Source organism: Gopherus flavomarginatus, chromosome 3 (assembly GCF_025201925.1).
Source record: "Gopherus flavomarginatus isolate rGopFla2 chromosome 3, rGopFla2.mat.asm, whole genome shotgun sequence".
Taxonomy (NCBI): domain Eukaryota; kingdom Metazoa; phylum Chordata; order Testudines; family Testudinidae; genus Gopherus; species Gopherus flavomarginatus.
Genome location: NC_066619.1, coordinates 176,517,345 through 176,535,871, shown reverse-complemented (window position 1 = coordinate 176,535,871; position 18,527 = coordinate 176,517,345). Strand labels below are relative to the sequence as shown.

Here is an 18,527-nt window from a genome sequence, read left to right as displayed (position 1 = left end):
GTGAGATTATCTTGAATATCACAACAAGGGTATGCTATGTGATTCAAATTTGGTGTCATTGATTAAGGAGTTCCTCAACTACAACTGCACTCAAAAGATCTGATGTTAATATTCTAATTGCTCTGAAATCCACATGCTTAGGGAGCTGGTCTTAAAATTAATATTTCACCCCAGATGCAGGGGTAGATTTTTGAAGATAGGGGAAGCGAGCATGTATTGAGATGAATGGAGCAATTCACAGCTATGTTGCAGTGGGTTGTGTAAATTCCTGTCCCCCTATGCTAGCCCATGAAGTAAATTAAGAAGTCTGGGGCTACCCTCCTGTCTTCCATGGTCTCTCCACCTGGCAGATGTGCTCTACAGCTCTTTGGTTACCACCTTCCCTCCCCTCCACATGACCCCTCCAGCTCTAGTAGAGGCATGGCAGAGCCAGGAGGACAGAACTACTAGCTGAATGGTGGTGAGGTGTTCCCAGGAAGACCCTCTCCCTTCTGTCCCCCACATACAGATGCCACATGGTTATGTCCCCCACACCACCACTACTTCCTCAAAAGACAAGGGAAATTCACTGCCCTAAAACATCATTAAAACAGAGGCTGACCACCAATGCCATGTACGGTTCCAGAAGCGGAGTGCACCTACATTTAAAAGTCTGATGACCTCATGAAGTAGTTAAGATAAAAACAACTAATCTCCAAAACGGGGAGATACAGGATTAAGGCAACATTTCCTTTATCAGCATACTCACACGGCATTCTGTCCCCCTTTCAGCAATGGCCCAATGAGTCCCTGCTGGAGATCATATAACTATACCCATCCCAAACATTTGGAGGACAGTGTGAAACATATACAGACATAGTGTGGGGAAAACTCTCAGGCCATGTCTTGACTAGGATAAAGATCAAGATTCAGTACAACTTACTTTCAACCACTTTGCCTGGTCCAATCAAACCACCAAAGAATTGCCTGGTGCTAACACCTATTCATCTTTGTCTTAGGGATTGCCTTTGGAAAGTCCGGACTGAGCCTTTGGCACAGTGTCATGTGTACCACCAGACAGCTAGAAATCTCCAGGGCAATTGCGCAGCAGAGGGAAGATAGGGCGCATGGCACTGTGTGAATGTCATTGTAGAAGAACGGTTCTGCTGAGCACTGACAATATGCCAGCACAGAAGTGAGATGAAACACTCGTAGTCCCATGTCGTCTTTACATACCTAGTGGAACATCAGTTTCTGGAGGAGACTGCGGCAGGCACTCTAATAGCCTTAAAACTCCACAGACATTTTTATCACTCTTTTATTTATTGTTAGATTTTAGACCAAAGAGGGGCCATTGTGACCATCTACTTTGGCTTCCAGCACATCATTACTGAGAAAAACGGATCCTCAGTTCCTCTAGCTGTAGCTGCACCTTTTCTCAGAGCTCTGGCAACCTGCTGCAACTTATTTCTGGATCAATCCAGCTACAGCTAACACAGCAAGCATCAGTAGGAAAGTATGGAGAGGAATAATGTTGTTGAATACAACACAGAATAACTCTGCCCAACACAGAAAATGCCAGATTTTGTCAGAGGGTGCCTATTGCTGATGGAAGAGGGCAGGGTTAAAGTTGTGCGGCAGTAGCAGTGTGGTCCCATGGGACATTATCTTATCTGTATAGTTCCAGATTTTTAGAGGCTTATGCACAGGTGCATTTGACATTCTGGACTGACATGAGCCAATGTAGTCAACCTTAACGCTACATTAATTAGTGACATTATTTATGGAAGTCTGCACACTGAATTAGTTACAATTCAGCATTACCACAAAACACAAATACTGTATGCACTTCCAAGGAAAATAACCACCTGAGTCAGGTGAACAAAATTCTGATATCTTAAAAATAATCACCTCCAGTTTATAAAAGTCCCACATTATAAAAAAGTACCACATCTTCAAATGATCACTACCACCTTAGGAGTGCACTCCTACAGAGCTCTGAGTGAAAGAAAAATGGAACTTGCTGAAATGTCCAAGAAACAGACAACGTCTATGTAAACCTTAGTCTCAGCTGTCCAAGCTCCAAATGCAAAAAGAAAAATACTCCATAAATGCAGATCTTTCAAGTCCCAGAATTCAATAGGAAAATTAAATGAAAATTTCTATTTACAATTCACATTAAATTAATGAAATACCTATGAATGCTTTAACCACCCAACTATTTCCTTCACAGATGCCAGAACAGTGGTGGTGAGGGGAGGAAATAATGCAGTTAGCTGGGAGAAGGCAAACAGATACAGAGAACTTCTTGCAATCACTTGTAGATGAGTTAGGTGCTCAGATACTGTGGCAACGGGTATGATAGATCGAAGCCTAGTGGCTTCCCTAGGCTTCCCTAGCAATGCATCCCTAGTCCCTAACATGTATCTTGCTTCTCTACATTTGGAGCATATACAGTGACTTCAGCTAAAAGCATTCAGGGTAAAATCCTGAAGTCAATGACAAAACTCCCATTAAGACCAGGATTTCACACTCTCCCCTGTGTAGTTATAAGTATCCTATAGAGCAGCATTTCCCAAACTTGGGATGCCGCTTGTGTAGGGAAAGTCCCTGGCGGGTTGGGCTAGTTTGTTTACCTGCGGCATCCACAGATCCGGACAATCGCGTCACCCAGTGGCCGTGGTTCACTGCTCCAGGCCAATGGGAGTTACTGGAACTGACAGCCAGTACGTCCCTCAGCCCGCATCGCTTCCAGCAGCTCCCATTGGTCTGGAGCAGCGAACCACGGCCAGTGGGAGCCACAATCGGCTGGACCTGCAGATGTGGCAGGTAAACAAACCAGCCTGGCCCGCCAGGGGCTTTTGCTGCACAAGCAGTGTCCCAAGTTTGGGAAACACTGCAATAGAGAACTGGAGAATTTTGATAAAACCACACAGATTTGCTGAGCACTTTACAGAGCCTGCAGTGAGATAATTCTCCCAATTTGTGAGTTTTCCACACATTTCAGTTGATGGCAATGCAGTTGTTATACAACCCAGCTCAGTTACCTATTTTGTTTAATAAGCTACTGCCAATTTCTCAATTGCAGCTAAACTCAGGATGGACTAAGAGCACCACTGAAAACACAAAGTTTTATAAGATACACTAGTATTAAGCAGATGTGTAGGTGGCAGGGCTGTTATTTAGAGGTGTCAGAAATTGTGACAAGAGTCTACAATTTTTCCCCATATTTGTGCTAGTCTATTTTATTTTCTGTGCTCCTATGAACAATAGCTCAAAGCTTTCAGAATCAGAAATAAGCCCAACTCTTTCATCCTTCATTAAAGAAAATTGCATGACCTCAAGAACTGTACTATGTAGTAACAGGAAAACTCAGTGTGACTGACACAGCAACATGTCATTCAGTAAGTGGAAATTAACCTTTTACCTCAAATACTGCACATTTTCAAAATGTGGGCATGGGCTCCACACACACAAAACATCGTTCTGATTGGTGCATATAATTTCACAGCCATTTGGGAAAATACATGTGTAAGTTATGCACCCAACCAAATACATGTGTTCGGTTACCACCATTTGTGTGCTCAAGTGTTGTAACTGTATGAACAAGCACAGACAGGAGTGCTTATATGTACAGCTCCTGAGCCTCATCATCTGTCAAGAAAATTTTGCCTTTTACTGTTTTGGGACATCTATTAAACTGTTACCCATTATTTCCAGGTATTTTTAATAAAACAGAGTAACTATTTGACCTGTCCTGAAATCACAAGTCTGTACCTTAAAATGTAAAATGAAGACAAATGTTTTAGAACAGTCTTTCCAATAAAAGACTACCTTTTGCTCTCTTAAGTGTTAATGAATCATTCTAAACAATAAGGAAGTGTGAGTTACAAGTCATCATCATGAAACAAGGACCACCTAATATTAGAAAGAGTTAAATGGAAGATTTAAATGACAATTTAACAGTAGTCAATTTCTCTTCTTCAGGAATTACAAGGGCTTATTTCTACCTGAACTACTATGTGATCTCAGTTTTCTTCAACTAGAATTGAATTCACATGGAAGACAGTTTTTATTCCTTTTTCTTTCTCTTTTTATCTTTTTTAAGAAACAGCCTCCACCTACTCTGTTTAGACCTCTAATCACCTGAGAGTATCCCTTTTCTTTTGTGTTACAAGTACATTTATTTCTTCAATCACTGTTTAAAATTCAATTTACAAAACAACTACTTTTCAGAACTAGAAAAAACAAGAAATAATCTTATCTGTAAAAATAAAAATAAGTATAAACTGTACTTAACCATACCAGATAATAGGCTCAGCGTAAAATAAAGTCATTTTGATAGCGCACACATAATATAATGTTAAAAATATTAATTCTGAGAAGTTTCTGACTCAGTCGCACCTTCTAATGAATGGTAAAGGCAAGCAAATAGTTTTTAAATGTATCTTTTTTCTGTTTGCAAATTGTCTACAAGTAATATATGTTTTCGAATATTTATTTGCCATTCAAAGTTATTTGCCAAATACCTTCTGTGAATAACTCATGTCTGTAGCTTATTCAAGAGAAGTTTTGAGTATAGAATAGTCACAACTTGAGATTGTTTTGTTAATTTTGATTGGACACATAGGTCACATGGTATTATTTCGATTCCCTGAGTATAAAAACAACTCTTAGAATCAAGTTTCCAGTGTAAATATTTTGGTTTATGAGTTCCAACTTCACCCTTGTAATAAGGGACACACCAAAACCTGTGTTACTTCAGATGGGCTTAAATCCATGCTTAAGTGGGAATTAAATGGTTCATAGACTGCAAGTTGGCCATCTGCAGAGGTGAATTTCACCCTTTACATACGTTCTCTAATATCACTTAAAATGTACTTTTCTTTAGACATTCCTGCCAGAAAATTAAGTTGCTAGAGTATTTGCATAAAGGGGGACAGGAACGCAGCCAAAGTTAAAATCTGTTTGTTTGTTTTTTATTCAAACAAACATTTTGAATATTATTTTTTAAGCAGCTATTGTTCCCAATATAGAGAACAGCAATCTGCATAGGCAGCTTGTTTGACACTTCTAACATTTTACTTTGCCTGCATATGTGATTTATACCTTCAGGCTTAGAAGCAGTGCAATGAAATATCAGTATAGTCTCTTAGAATATTCTGTGAGTGCAGGGCTAAATGGATGAATAATGCTATTGATTGGGGAAAAAACAGTTAAGTCTTTCATAGTGTTATAGAAAATCTCAATAATTTAAAACTGTACTTAGCACTAGGAAAATAATACAAAAAATTAATTAAATGTAAGCCCTTCTAACTAATTTAATACCTTTCTTCTGTGCATAAATAGGATCTTCTTATGAAATTCCAGGGGGAGGGGGAAGAAACAGATCAGTGAAGTTTGGAGAATGAAAAAAAAATAATAAAGAACATTTGACAACATCAACGGAAAAGCAACATTTATGTAAAGTCTGAAAAACAGAAAAGAAACAAATTAGGTAGGGAACAGCCAAAAAGGAAGAAACAGAACTTAATGATGAGAAGAAAAGAAATACTGTTCAGCTTAATCTGAACTTAATGTTAGTAAATTATGCAGTGAACTAAAATGCATCTAGACAATGAGAAATTAATCCTAAATTTTGACCCTGCCATCCATACATGCAATAGTCACTTTTTAAATCCTCTTATAATGCACCTGCTGATTTGATCTTCTCATCAGGCTGAATAAGCTGGAGATGCCACTTCTGGGAAAGCCACATAAACCATCCCAGTAATACTGTACACAATGCTGAGGTCTCTTCTCCCCAAGTACTGAGAGGAGATACCTCCAGTCTATATTAGAAATGCATGCACAGCACAAATGCTAAAGGCAGTTCAGGGAGTATTAAAATATGAGTCACCAGCTGCCCTGTTTCTGAAATTTCAGGGTGAAAGCAAAGCTGATATCACCCTCGTGAGCCATCGGCTTTGATCAGCACGGGAGATGTGCCTGTGCTACCTTCACCAAAGTCAATGAAGCATGCCTCATTTATGCATTTCCCAGTATGATCAGACCGGAGGATTTCACACTAAGCAATTTATAGTAATCAAATAGAAGCAAATATTATGGATGCAAATTTTTTTTTTTAATAAAAAACAGCTCATTTTTAATGCAATTTAGTTGCAGCCATCAGGGTCCAGGCAAAAAGTTTCCACTGGAGCACTCATTTGTTACACAGGTTAGGAACTGCTCTCTACACACACCACTGCTAAATAGTCCCATAGGGATAGCATCAACATGGTCAGGAAGAGGTGTGAAAATCTCAGTATTCCTCCAATGAGTATTCTTCCAGAAATGAAAACAAATACATAAAAATTCTCCTTTCCCACTTACCCAAGGAGATTATTATGCAATATCTTTTTTTTTCTCATTTGGTTTTATGGGGAAAAAATTGTCCTTTGTTACAATTAAGGGACTGATTGACTTGTGACGCTGAGACTACTATATACGCAGCTGGTAATAGACACTGTCTTACTAATAATAGGTTTAGCTGTGATATAAGACAGTGGCTTCTCCTAAAGGAAATTCAGTCTCCATGTCAGCTCACTTCTGAGTCTGCTCCCAAATAACAATCACTGTATTGATCAGCGTCTAGTGGGAAAGTTTCACAGATTACTGTCCACAGTGGAATGGAAGTTTGATCACCAAAACGTATTTCACTTAACTCAGTTTAGTCTTGAAGCATACTGCTTTATTCACCAAGCCCCACAGCTCCCAACTGGTGACTAAATGCAGCACTTAAAATTATGACTGCTGCTTTTTCAGTGGCAGGGTTTTAAACCTGAGCTACAACATTGAAGGTGCTTTGTGACATGAAAATTAAGCCAGGTAATTAAGAAATCTCTTTGTGACAGATCATGAAAGTGCAGCACACAAAGCAAGCAGTAGGTTTGTGTCAAGTTGTCTATTATATTACTGCATCACTTTAATTAGTAGCTCATAAGGTTTTTAATTATTTCAATCAAATGTGTTAGGCCAGAAATGCTGCTAATTAAAATACGATGGTACTCTGGATGTATGTTGGCTAGTCAGAAGTACTCCCATTGCTAGGTGATATGTTTGATGTAAAAACCATACAACACACTAGTTAGCATTCACCCAAGACATTCTTTGATGTAACAGGTTACATACCAACTACCATGACAAGCAGGAAAGAAGGGGAAAAATAGGACAGCAAGGGAAAATGATCCAAATTTGCTATATTATATTATAGATAACTTTTCTGTCTCTTTAAAGCAGACAAAAATAAAAAGCCAATGTAACCAGCCAATGGAACACAAGCATTTTGAAAGGGTATAAAAAATGTTAGACAGACAACCCCCTCCCCCGCCCCATTAATAGACACTGCCTATAGTGAATGAGGATCAGGACCGGATAAACATCTCCTTAAAGCAAATGACATTTACTGCGTGCTATTTCACATCAACATACTCTGATGGCAGACTGGAACATGCATGACCCAGGTCACTGTTGCTGATTCACAAGAACAGCATGCAGTCAAGTTGGGTGAGTTTGGTGCTTTAATTTTGGAAGGGGCTGGTGATGTGGGAAAGGTAGAGGGATAGATGGTAAGAAAGGAGAACTAGTGGATGCTGAGAGCTCACATATTATGATAGATCATTCTCCTTCCTCCTGCTCAGTGCTTTTGGCTCTCAGTGCAGATAATGAAAGTCAATGAGGAAATGCAAAGAAAAATGCTGCATAGCCTCTGTGGCTCTCATGTCAATTATGTGGGAACCAGGGATAGTGCTTGTGCAGATCAAATAGAGAGGAACAAAATCAGCATGAAGCCCTGGAAATATGGCAGTAGTAGGCTCTGGAAACTACAAATGGTGTAAAAGAATTCTGAAGTAGTCATGTTAAAGAAAACTATTCCATAAACCAAAATGCATGTATTATTTTAGCTATCAGGCATTCTTTTCCAAGTACAATTCAATTCTTTCAGGAGGCTGAACAGCAGATGAAGGAAGGAACAAACAGAACATATTTAGACACATAATAAGGGAATGAATGCAAAGACCCTACAAAAGTGTAGTCACAAAGGGCTAAAATCATAATCAGTTTACACCAAGGACACAAATGAAAGGAAAATACCCCTCAGATTGCCCTAGAAGCTAGGGTACAGCCTTTCCTAGTGATGGAACTCAAGATATTTCAGATTTAAAGACAGGTCACAATGCATGAATGTAGAAATCATTCAGAATGCATAACTAACTAACTAACCAAATAAACAAACAGACAAACCCCATACAAATGCACACTTAAGCCCTGATCCTGCAAGCAACTCCACACAGGCAAACTCCCTATCCCCACAAAAAACTCCAGTGCCTTCACTGGGGCTTTGCACAGGCATAAGGGTATACCCAAGCGGAGCAGATTGCACAATCAGGGCCATAGTTTGCATTTTACAACTCTGAATGGATAACAACGTCAAACAGACATGAGCTAACCTGTGTTTTAGTCTCATCTATACCTTCTTCCTGTGAATTTATTGGGTATGACATAGTATTTGATAGGGATAGAATTATTCTAATATTTCTGGGGCTCAGAGGGACTATGGCAATAGAAAGAAAGACAGAAAGAATAATCCTCAGTAGATTTAGGCAATAACTTAAAAACCTATAGAAGTGGGAAGTATTTAATTGCTCCTATTTGGAAACCTAATATGAATACAGAAAATAATTTAGCATACACATCTGCAAACTGAAAGTCTTTTGGCTTGCTCTCCCTGCTTAGACACCAATACTGCAATGAAATAGCTTAAAACGGGAAGGCTGGCATGATACATCTCTGCAAAACAGATGCCTCCCATTCCTACTCAAACACCAAGTAATGTACAAGAAACAGTGAACACAGAGCATTTTTACTTCTACAGTGAATTCATTTTATAAGCATGGTAGAATTTTAGGTCACAAAAGTACTTGCATTGAAAGGCCTATGAAGTCTCTCCACTTTACTTGTGGCCATCATCTTGGTCTCCTTCTGCTAAGAAGTAACTTTTGCATAGACGCTTTTAAACATATAGGCTGAAATTTTCAAAAGCTCTCAGCGTTGGTCTATCTGTGGTCTCGTTAAAGTCAGTTGGAATTGGACCATTGACTTGACAGAAGCAGAGTTAGGCCAATGCTAAGTGTTTTTGAAAATCCCACCCTGAAAGGTTTTGTCTTTGGTGCCCAAGTCAATGGGACCTATATATGTGCTTATGTGCTTTTCTGAACCGGGACCTACAAGAACATGGCTTTCCCACTACTATATTTATATTTGGTAGATCTGTAGGTCTTCATACATTATCACACACTGTTTTAACTGCAAAATAGCTGGCTATTTACATTTCACAAGCGAAAGATATCAAGTAAAATAGTCAAACAGGTGTTTCTTCTCTGCACTGATTACCAGTTAAACTGAAGCATTCTCTCTGCCTGATCCTCAAGGAGAACTATTGAAGTCCCAATTGAGTAGCTGTTCCACCAGTGGAATTTCCACTGGCTTCAACGGCAAAACAACGTTCAGAAAAGAAGGGAAACAACTAATTATTTCCCCCTTCCTTTGCAGTTTGTGAATTGTAAAAGTCAATGGCATATTCTCTTCATGATAAGAAAAACAGAGGCTTTTAAAAAGATGCCATTTTAACTGAGAACGGTTAAATTCATAAAATGTTTGTCTCAAGCCTTACTTATTGATACACTTTTCACCCCTCCTCTCTTTTTGCTCTTCTCCACAAACCTATTACCAAATTCCTTTTAGTTTATGTTCTGTAGTGATATTTTTCATGCTTTGTGTTCTGATTTTCTCTCTCTCAAGTTTTAATGTTTCCCTCTCTCTCTTTTTAGTGCCTAAGTGTTTTTTTTTTAAAGAGATCAAGGAACCATGGAGAACTATTTGAAGATAAAAAGTAGTACAGTACAGGTTTGCTTGCAGACAAAGACTGCTCTACAGGATTATAAATATAGTGTGAGTATTCACTTACCACGCACTAGTTCTAACAGGAAACATTGGATAATAGAATAAATGAATTTACTTCCATGGGACCAAATCCCGAAGACACTGAGTGTCTTTTACAACGTAGTCAATGGGATCGGAGGTCACTCATCATCATATAGTATCAATTCTATGGAGCACTAATGGAGATTTTCCTTTTCTGTTCAGAAAGAATGAGTCAGCAACATGTCCCTTTTATATCTGTGTTTGCAATTAACAACCTTTCTAAGCTAGTGACTGTGTTCAAATTGTTTTCTAATGACTCAAGGATCCAAAGGAGAGTTTTCTTCAGTTCTGGGTACCATTCTCCCAAATCTGCAGTATCTAGCATTCCAGAAGCATCAGAAAGCCACTCTGGACCATATAGGCCATTGATTCTAAATAAAACTCCCCATTGGAATCATTGGGAAGCTCTGCATAAAAATCAATAGCACTACCTGGCCCCTTATATTCAGCAGAACTTGGTTTTCATGAAAGGAGTCAAAGTATTAATTTCTTTCTTTAAAACTAGGACAAGCAACATTTTTTTTCCCTTTTGGCTTGAGTGGGAAGTGGGCAAAGGGGAGAGTTTAATAAATTCTCTCCAAACCATGCATAATGCAAATCTACTGATGTCCAGCACGAACTGTTGTTTTCAGCAGTGTGAAAGAACTTAAATGAGATCCAGAAAACCAGGACACTATCCCTAATGTTAGTAACTGAGACTTACAAATAAATTCAAAGCAAAAAATAAACAAACAAACAATCTCAATGGAGGGCAGAAAGCTCTTACCATCAAAACCATCTTCCTCTGACCCTAATTCATCATCTGAGCAGATGTTCAGCACATTTACCAGCATCTCTGTCACTGGAGAGGAAAAATAAATGAGAAACATGAATGGTGAGTTTTCCTCATCAGTCTGAGAGCAGGCTGTAGCGTAGTAGTGTTAATGAATATAAGCAAACAAATAGCACCTCATCCAATTTTTAAACTGTTTGCACATTTGTAGTAATATAAACTTGGGTCCGAAGATCTCATGTGGTTAATAAGAGGTTGTTGATATGGTTTCCTAGTAAAAACGGTCAAATTTAAAGGCACACTGCAATAACACAACTATTATTTTTTTTTTAACAAAAAGCATGTTCTCTATGAGTCACTAGCAGCAACCTAGATTACAACAAAACAAAATCATTTTAAAATCCTGTTTTACTTTTCCCTGGTCATGAAGTTTTAGTTTTGTCTTTGCACTCAGGTTGAACAATAAAACTAGACTGGTCTAGGGTAAAATGCACTGGATAAAATGATGTAGTTTGGGATTCCCAGACCTGGAGGTTTTATAAGCAACTAAGATATCCGTACTGATAAGTAAGATAAAATAGATCATGAAAATGATCCTGTTCATATTAATGTTATTTAATATTTATTTTATTTTAATAAAACAATGTTCTATGGCTAATGTAAATTGACGGTATCTCTAGGGTCAGGACTTACTGTAGATATTTAATTATTGCTGAAAAAGCAATATTTTTAATTTCTTTATTTTGTAACTTGCACTCCAAGCAGTCTGCTTCAAGCTGTTCCTAAACCACTCTTAGCCCATTTCAGACCCAGTGGTAGTAAAAGACAGACCAGAGGGTGTACAGTGCAAAAACAGCCAAAACTCATGCCAGGAGATGGTATTTAGAATTCTAGAAAAGACTGGGTTACTACGTAAAAATGTCAAATCATTAGCAGATAGACAAGTGAAAAACTCCACTACATCTACATGTATTAAGCATCATCAAAAGTGTTACCAGGCATGTCTGGACTTGCACTAGCTATAAAGGTTGGAGATTTAATTTCAAATCGAGTGGTTACTAAAAATTCTCTTCTGTGATAGCCACAGTGGTTTGACACAGTCAAAAGATGAACAGAACTCTACTGTTCATAAATTAGTTAGGCATTTATCTTTTTCACTTGAAGTATTAGTGGAAACACTTCCACAGTGACATGGACTGGTGTAACTAACACTGTGTAACATATTCAGCTTTCTACCTTGGTTGACCTTTGAGAGAAAAAAAATCTATTAAAGAAATAAAAAAAAAAACCTAGTGAGAGCACAAAAACATATGTTCAACAGCTTTATTTTGCTAGATTCCTCTAATAACCATTTTGGATTTTCAGTCAAAGTACCAGAAGTATCACTGAGGACTTGAGCATGGAGTGGGACATGGAAAATAGGGGAGAGAAAACAGGAACACAAGGAGAAATCCTGTGATCAGATGCTCAGTGTTGATCTTTACTTAATGTTCTGCATTCCCACCCCAAATAGTTCTTTACGGTCTGTAGGAGTTTTCTGGGGGACCACCTGCAGAATATGCAACAAAGGTCTAACATGTGAGCCAGAAAGCATGATTTGCCTGAAAACTGGGATTGGCCATATTTATGGCTTAACAAAATGAATTCATTTTACTGTCTTTTAAAAAGCCTGAAAAAGACACATCAGCAAGGACCCCAGAACTTCCTCTATCAGTGGAAACACGCATGGAGACAACAAATGCCTTGCTAGCACACCCTACCCTCAGTATTGCCTGACTTGCTCACACTGGCCTTGGGCATCCCACTATTGGCTTTACCTCAACCACTCTTTCAAAGAGCCATTGTTTAGAGTATAAATGAATAACTGAAAACTGAGCTGATCATGACTGTAAGTAAAGCCACAGCAGGCTGCATTTTCAGTTGCCTATTAAGATAAAATTGTACTATTCCAAGCAGCTTGTAAGAGTTCATTTTAACTTTCTGGCAGAAACTGCTGTTGCAGCTACATATTGTATCATATTGCAAAGATCAAAGCAAGTTTCATAGCTCTCTAGTTTTAAGTCAGCCAAACTGTTGGGTTTTAAATACTCATGCTTCATGTTTTGGACCAAAGTGGTCTCGCCTCCAGCTGTGTACTTGCCAGTCACAGCTTACAGTGGTCACAAAGCACCTATGTCATTGTCCAACAATGATATTTCTGTAGTATGGTAAGGCACAAAACTAATGGCCGTTTCAGGGCTGGAACAGCTTAGTGAGATGTCATATTTCAGGGATTCTTCACCCCCGCAGAAAACCAAGTGAAAGAAGAGCACAGTGGGTACCAATGTGACATGATCTGAATGTACTGCTCAAGGGAGAAATGCATGACTGCATCAGCAGGTTAGAGGCCAGCTGGTGAAGTATATGTAACAGTGACACAGCTGGTGTGGTCTTCTCTAACCAGCAAATGGCAATATCACAATGCCCAAAGAGTTCATTAAATAAATTGAAATAAATCCATGACTTATCTCCAGCTGAAATGGAAACCTATTTCCAGAGCACTCTGATCATGGCACAGCTGTTATTACTCTGCTCTGAAAAAAGCAAAAATCATAAAAGATGCAGAATGTGGGAATGGTCAAGGCTGCACTCCCTGAAGCGTTACTTCAGATGTAGCCTCTTCACTACATCCTCAAAAAACCTCTCTCTTAGATCCACCTCCAAGTTATTTACAGCCATGCAACCCAGCCCAGTGGAACTGCTAATGGTAGTGGTGCTTGGGTAACCCTAACCTCCAATCCCACTTCACGTTGTGGCTTCCACAAGCACAGCAAGTTACCAACCTTTCTCTCCAACAAATGGCAAGGACCAAGTGAATACATCCATGAAATTTGGAAGCCAGTATGGGTGAGGGGAACAGTTGAACTGCCTTATATTCATAACATTGTTCTCATACTTCAACACCGCAGCTAAGAGGAAGGAAAGAAAAAGAAACATTAACTGCATGTGTGACAATCCCCACCAGAGGTCAAAAACAGCAATAGAACTTGAATTCTATAAATGTGCTACAGAATATCAAACAAAAGAAATTATTGTAGATATTTCTGAAATATAAAAGCTAAATATTTCTGTGCTTGTGGAAGGAAGTTATCTTTGATATGGCCAATATAAAATAACTTAGTTATTATTAGCATAACACAATGACACACAAGCCCTGAACAATGAAGTTTAGAGGAGAACCCAGATGAAATATTTATTCAATATGGGACTAAGATACTACATACTGGAATCACCATTCATCACAATGGTGATGTTGTGACACGTCCATTCTGATTGTGTATTTATATATTTTTTTTTAAATAAAGGTCACTTAAAATTGAATTTATAAAGAAAAAGGGAACAGTGTGCCTTTAAAAGACAACTAAAAGACTTTTTAGATAAACTTTACTCGTATATTATGCACCAGTATTTAAGCATTAGTTCTGAACGTAATCTTGTTTATGATGCTTACTGCTTGGGGTTAAAGTGGTTAAGATCACATCATTTCAGTCTGTTCTGCTAACAGCAATCCACTTCTATGGTATATGTGATGTCAATTCAATGACATAAGTGCAATGTCAGCAAACAATTACTAATCCAGTGACACTATACTGTACACTAGTAGTTGTGTGGGAAATAAATCTACCTTTGTATGAATTAATTTCAATTTGCCTGAAAACCAGCTAAGTCTTTAGTGGTGAACTTTGTTCATAGTGGGAAACTTTGTTCCAGTAGCCAAATGTTAACTTAAGGTAGGTCTACATTTATGGTGGCATGTAGATTATAGACACTGCATGCCCCACTAGCATGAGTATAAATAGAGCAGATGGTGAGGTACGCTTAGGCAAGTAGAGTACAGACACACCAGAATCCTACTGTATATATCCTATATGGCTCTCTACATGTCTGAGCAATGCCTCCCTTGTGTACACTGCTATTTTCAGCTGTGTCATTTCCCTCTGCTGGAGCCTTTCCCCACTGAAGTGAAAGATTCTGTCTGTCCGGAAAGGTTCTGGCAGGGGAGAGGCAGCAGGAGGAGACTCCAGCAACTCTCCACTGCCAGAGCCTTTCCTCACTGCCTCCCTACTGCCCGAGCCTTTCAATGCCACATTAGCGATACGCAGCGTGTCTCTTGCTGTGGCATGTATCCTACATGCCACTCCAAGTGTGGACGAGGCCTTCAAGTATGTCTATGCAGCAGCTGGGAATAGGCCTCCCAGCATGGGTAGACAAACTCATATTAGCAGAGTTTGAGTTAGCATGCTAAAAGTAGCAGTGTGGATGTTGTGGCTTGGTCTGAAGGTTGGAATCTCATGCCTAGGGGGATCAGGAGAGCTTAAGCCACATCATCTACACTGCTATTTCTAGCATGCTAGTTCGAGCCCCTCTAGTACCCGTCTATCCAGGCTGAGAGGTGTGTTCCTAGCTGCAATGTAGACATACCACTAAAGTCAATATTTGCATAAGACCTGATGACTATATTATATGTCAATAATGTTTAAGATTACATTTGTCAAAATACTGTTTGCAAGTGAGAAATAACACCCCTCCCCCCCCGTTCACTTCTTTCCCACACCTGGTCTATATAAAGCAGATATGATATTGCTGCTTTAATACATTCTATCTTTATTTCCTCGAAGAAATAATCTTAAATCCACATTGTAAACAAGGGGCTATGTGACCTTCAGATGTATTAAAAAGAACCCTTCTCTTTCTCAATCCCTCCATTTTGTGCCAACCATCATGGTACCTGGGTGGCGCAGGACATTCTGGAGCATAATTTCTCAGGGTATAGAAGGTGGCTGACATAATTTATGCAATCTCCTTGCCCAATCAGACAATTTTTGTTTAACAAATCATGTTTGACTCTTGGGCATTCTATAGTCACACAGTTGGCTACTCTGCTTTCCAGTAAAAGGAGGTGGCTAAGCACTGCTTGTCTGACTGCAACAGAAATGGGACAGCTAATGTCAGTCCTTTCAATAAGCATTTTTCATATTTTGCCTGAGGTCACCAAAAGGAGATCAAGAGTCATTCTCTTCATATGTGGAAAAGCATGTATTTCATTACTGGCTGTGCGGCAAGAATGAATCAAGGCTGTTTGGAAGCCAAATGAAAAAGGCGTATTTAATTATTTGAAGATATATTTAGTGCATTAATGCTCACAAATAATCATTTTACTGAGTTTAGCTGGTTTCCCTCCCCCACTTTTCTTTTTTCCATTCATTAAGGAAATGTTTAAAAATTGAGAAAGTTAAAAAAAGAATTTTTACAATTAACTTTGGGAAGAAGTCTCTAGAAATGCCCCATATTCATTAACAGGGCAGTAGGCGAAACATCAGCCAAAATATGAATGCTTTTTAGTATTCTTTTTAAAAAGTGAAGGAAATTAATAATTGATTCTGAGATCTTCTAAATGCTACTCTCACTTACACCATATTAATAATGTATCTATTTGAACTGCACAGCCATATGAATTAGCTTTAAAATAACAATTGACACTTCATTTCAAACTTTTCCTCCTATTCATAGGGTAGTGAAGTTCCCTATAAATCACCTGGCCAGCAAAGGAGAAACACACTGTACAACAGACACATAAAATAAAGTAGAAAAATTCCCTTATGTAACATCATATTTACAAAAGAAAAAAATACTGCACAATAGTTTCAAAGTGCCACACAGACTTTTCTGAATTTGTAATTTTAAAAGTTTTTAATTTCCAAATGTGGTAGAGAACATCATTAGTTTTTTGTGTTATGCAACCAAGCAAGATGACTTATAATGTAATCACAGGAAGAGCTGGTTTATTCCTATAACTCAGACTACAGTTTAGAAGATGGTAGTTTGCAGTGCTTTAGGGAGGAGCAAAATTGCAGCTGCGTCAAGAACACCACACTTCCCGGCAACATTACCAGTTTACCTGACCTTTTTAAACCTAGAGATTCTCTTCTCCCTGCCCTGGTATTTTGTTTCTTGAAATGAGATATTTAGCTTCTCCTCCATAGCTCTAATGGTACTTCCCTAATGGAAGGGAGAGCTTCTGAACCAATGAAGAAGCTCCTTGTTGTTAGTTCAGATGTTTCTGTAATTTCAGAGTACAGTAACTCCTCACTTAAAGTTGTCCTGGTTAACGTTGTTTCGTTGCTGATCAATTAGAGAACATGCTCGTTTAAAGTTGTGCATTGCTCCCCTATAACGTCGTTTGGCAGCCGCCTGCTTTGTCCACTGCTTGCAGGAAGAGCAGTCCATTGGAGCTAGCTGGTGGGGGCTTGGAACCAGGGTGGACTGGCAGCCCCCCATCAGCTCCCCGCTCCCCTAAGTTCCCTGTGCAGCAGCTGCTCAGCAGACCATCAATTGCCACGCAGTTCAGCTGTCCCTCCCCGCACTGTCATGTGCTGCTCCTGCCCTCTGCCTTGGAGCTGCTCCTGGAAGCCTCCTGCTTGCTGTGTGGAGCGGGGAGAGGAGGGGACTAATGTCAGGGGTCCCCCTCCCCTCTGCGCCTGCACCCCACTTACCCTATCTCTACGGGGGGGGGGCACAGACAACATGACAGGGCTCAAGACGGACGGAACTTCCTAGGAGCAGCTGCAGTCTCAACTTGCTGATCTACTTAACAAAGCAGTGTATTTAGAGTGGGGTCAGCCTACTTAAAGGGTCAGTGCGCATCTCTCTCTCGCTCTCACATGGTGTGTCTCTCTCTGCCTGCCCTGCTGTCTCCCTTCCCTCCACTCGTGCTGCCTTGTAGAGCGTGAGGCTACACTGATAACAACGAGTTAACCCTTGAGGGTTCAGCTGAGTGCTAGTTCATCATTTAGCAGTAAGGCATTCCCTGGGAAATATCCCACCCTCTTCTATCCTCTGACTTCACCACCTCAACCAAGCTTCACAATCATCATCGCTGTGTACAGTATTAAATTGTTTGTTTAAAACGTATACTGTGTATGTATATATAATATAGTCTTTTGTTGGGTGAAAAAAAATTTCCCTTGAACCTAACCCCCTCTATTTACATAAATTCTTATGGGGAAATTGGATTTGCTTAAAGTTGCATTTTTCAGGAACATAACTACAACATTAAGTGAGGAGTTACTGTATCAGGAGAGATTCTATCTCCCTCATTCCTCCAATACACTCGGTGCCAAAAGCAGCGGGAACCTTAGCTGTTGCAGGTGACCCAACTGTCCTGGATTAATATTTATCTTTGGAATTTTTCATGATCACTAGTTTGCAGGGTATCTGATCACTGGGGTGGAAAAAAAAAAGGGAGCCATAGGATGCATTCCTTCAATTATAAAACAATCAAGACAGAAGAGAAAATTGAATCTCTTGAACATCAGTGATGTCACTAAGTGGAAATCCCACTGGTCCAAAGTTCTGGCACTTGATACATTCACTCCTGGATCAGGACCAACAAAAGCACTATGACACCAAGAAGCCAGTTGCAGTTTTAAGATCTATGATAAAAAACCAGAGCAAGAAACTTATGGCTTTATTAATAGCCATATGAATTCTAATATGATTTTAGCAATCACTATCCTAAGGAACAAGGAGATTTAGGAACCAATATTTTATAACATCTTATATAATCTAACTATGTGGAATTGCAAATTGTAATATTGATTACTAACATTAGTAATTTGTGAGACATCAGCTGCTAATAATGTAAAATATATTACAGGTACCCCCCTCAATACTTTAATTCTGTTTTATGAAGACAGAATTTTAGTCACTGGCA

General features: G+C 39.2%; 1 protein-coding gene across 2 annotated transcripts in view; it reads right to left on the bottom strand.

Annotated features, from left to right (window-relative positions):
* The window catches only part of PPP3CA (protein phosphatase 3 catalytic subunit alpha), a 332,320-nt gene that overhangs the window by 18,845 nt on the left and 294,948 nt on the right, over window positions 1-18,527 (bottom strand). For both annotated transcript variants that reach the window (XM_050944451.1, XM_050944452.1), the window contains exons 9-10: window positions 13,597-13,722; window positions 10,769-10,843 (exon numbers count right to left, since the gene is read on the bottom strand). In XM_050944451.1, coding sequence (XP_050800408.1) covers window positions 10,769-10,843; window positions 13,597-13,722 — 201 coding nt within the window. The remainder of the gene's footprint in view (window positions 1-10,768; window positions 10,844-13,596; window positions 13,723-18,527) is intronic.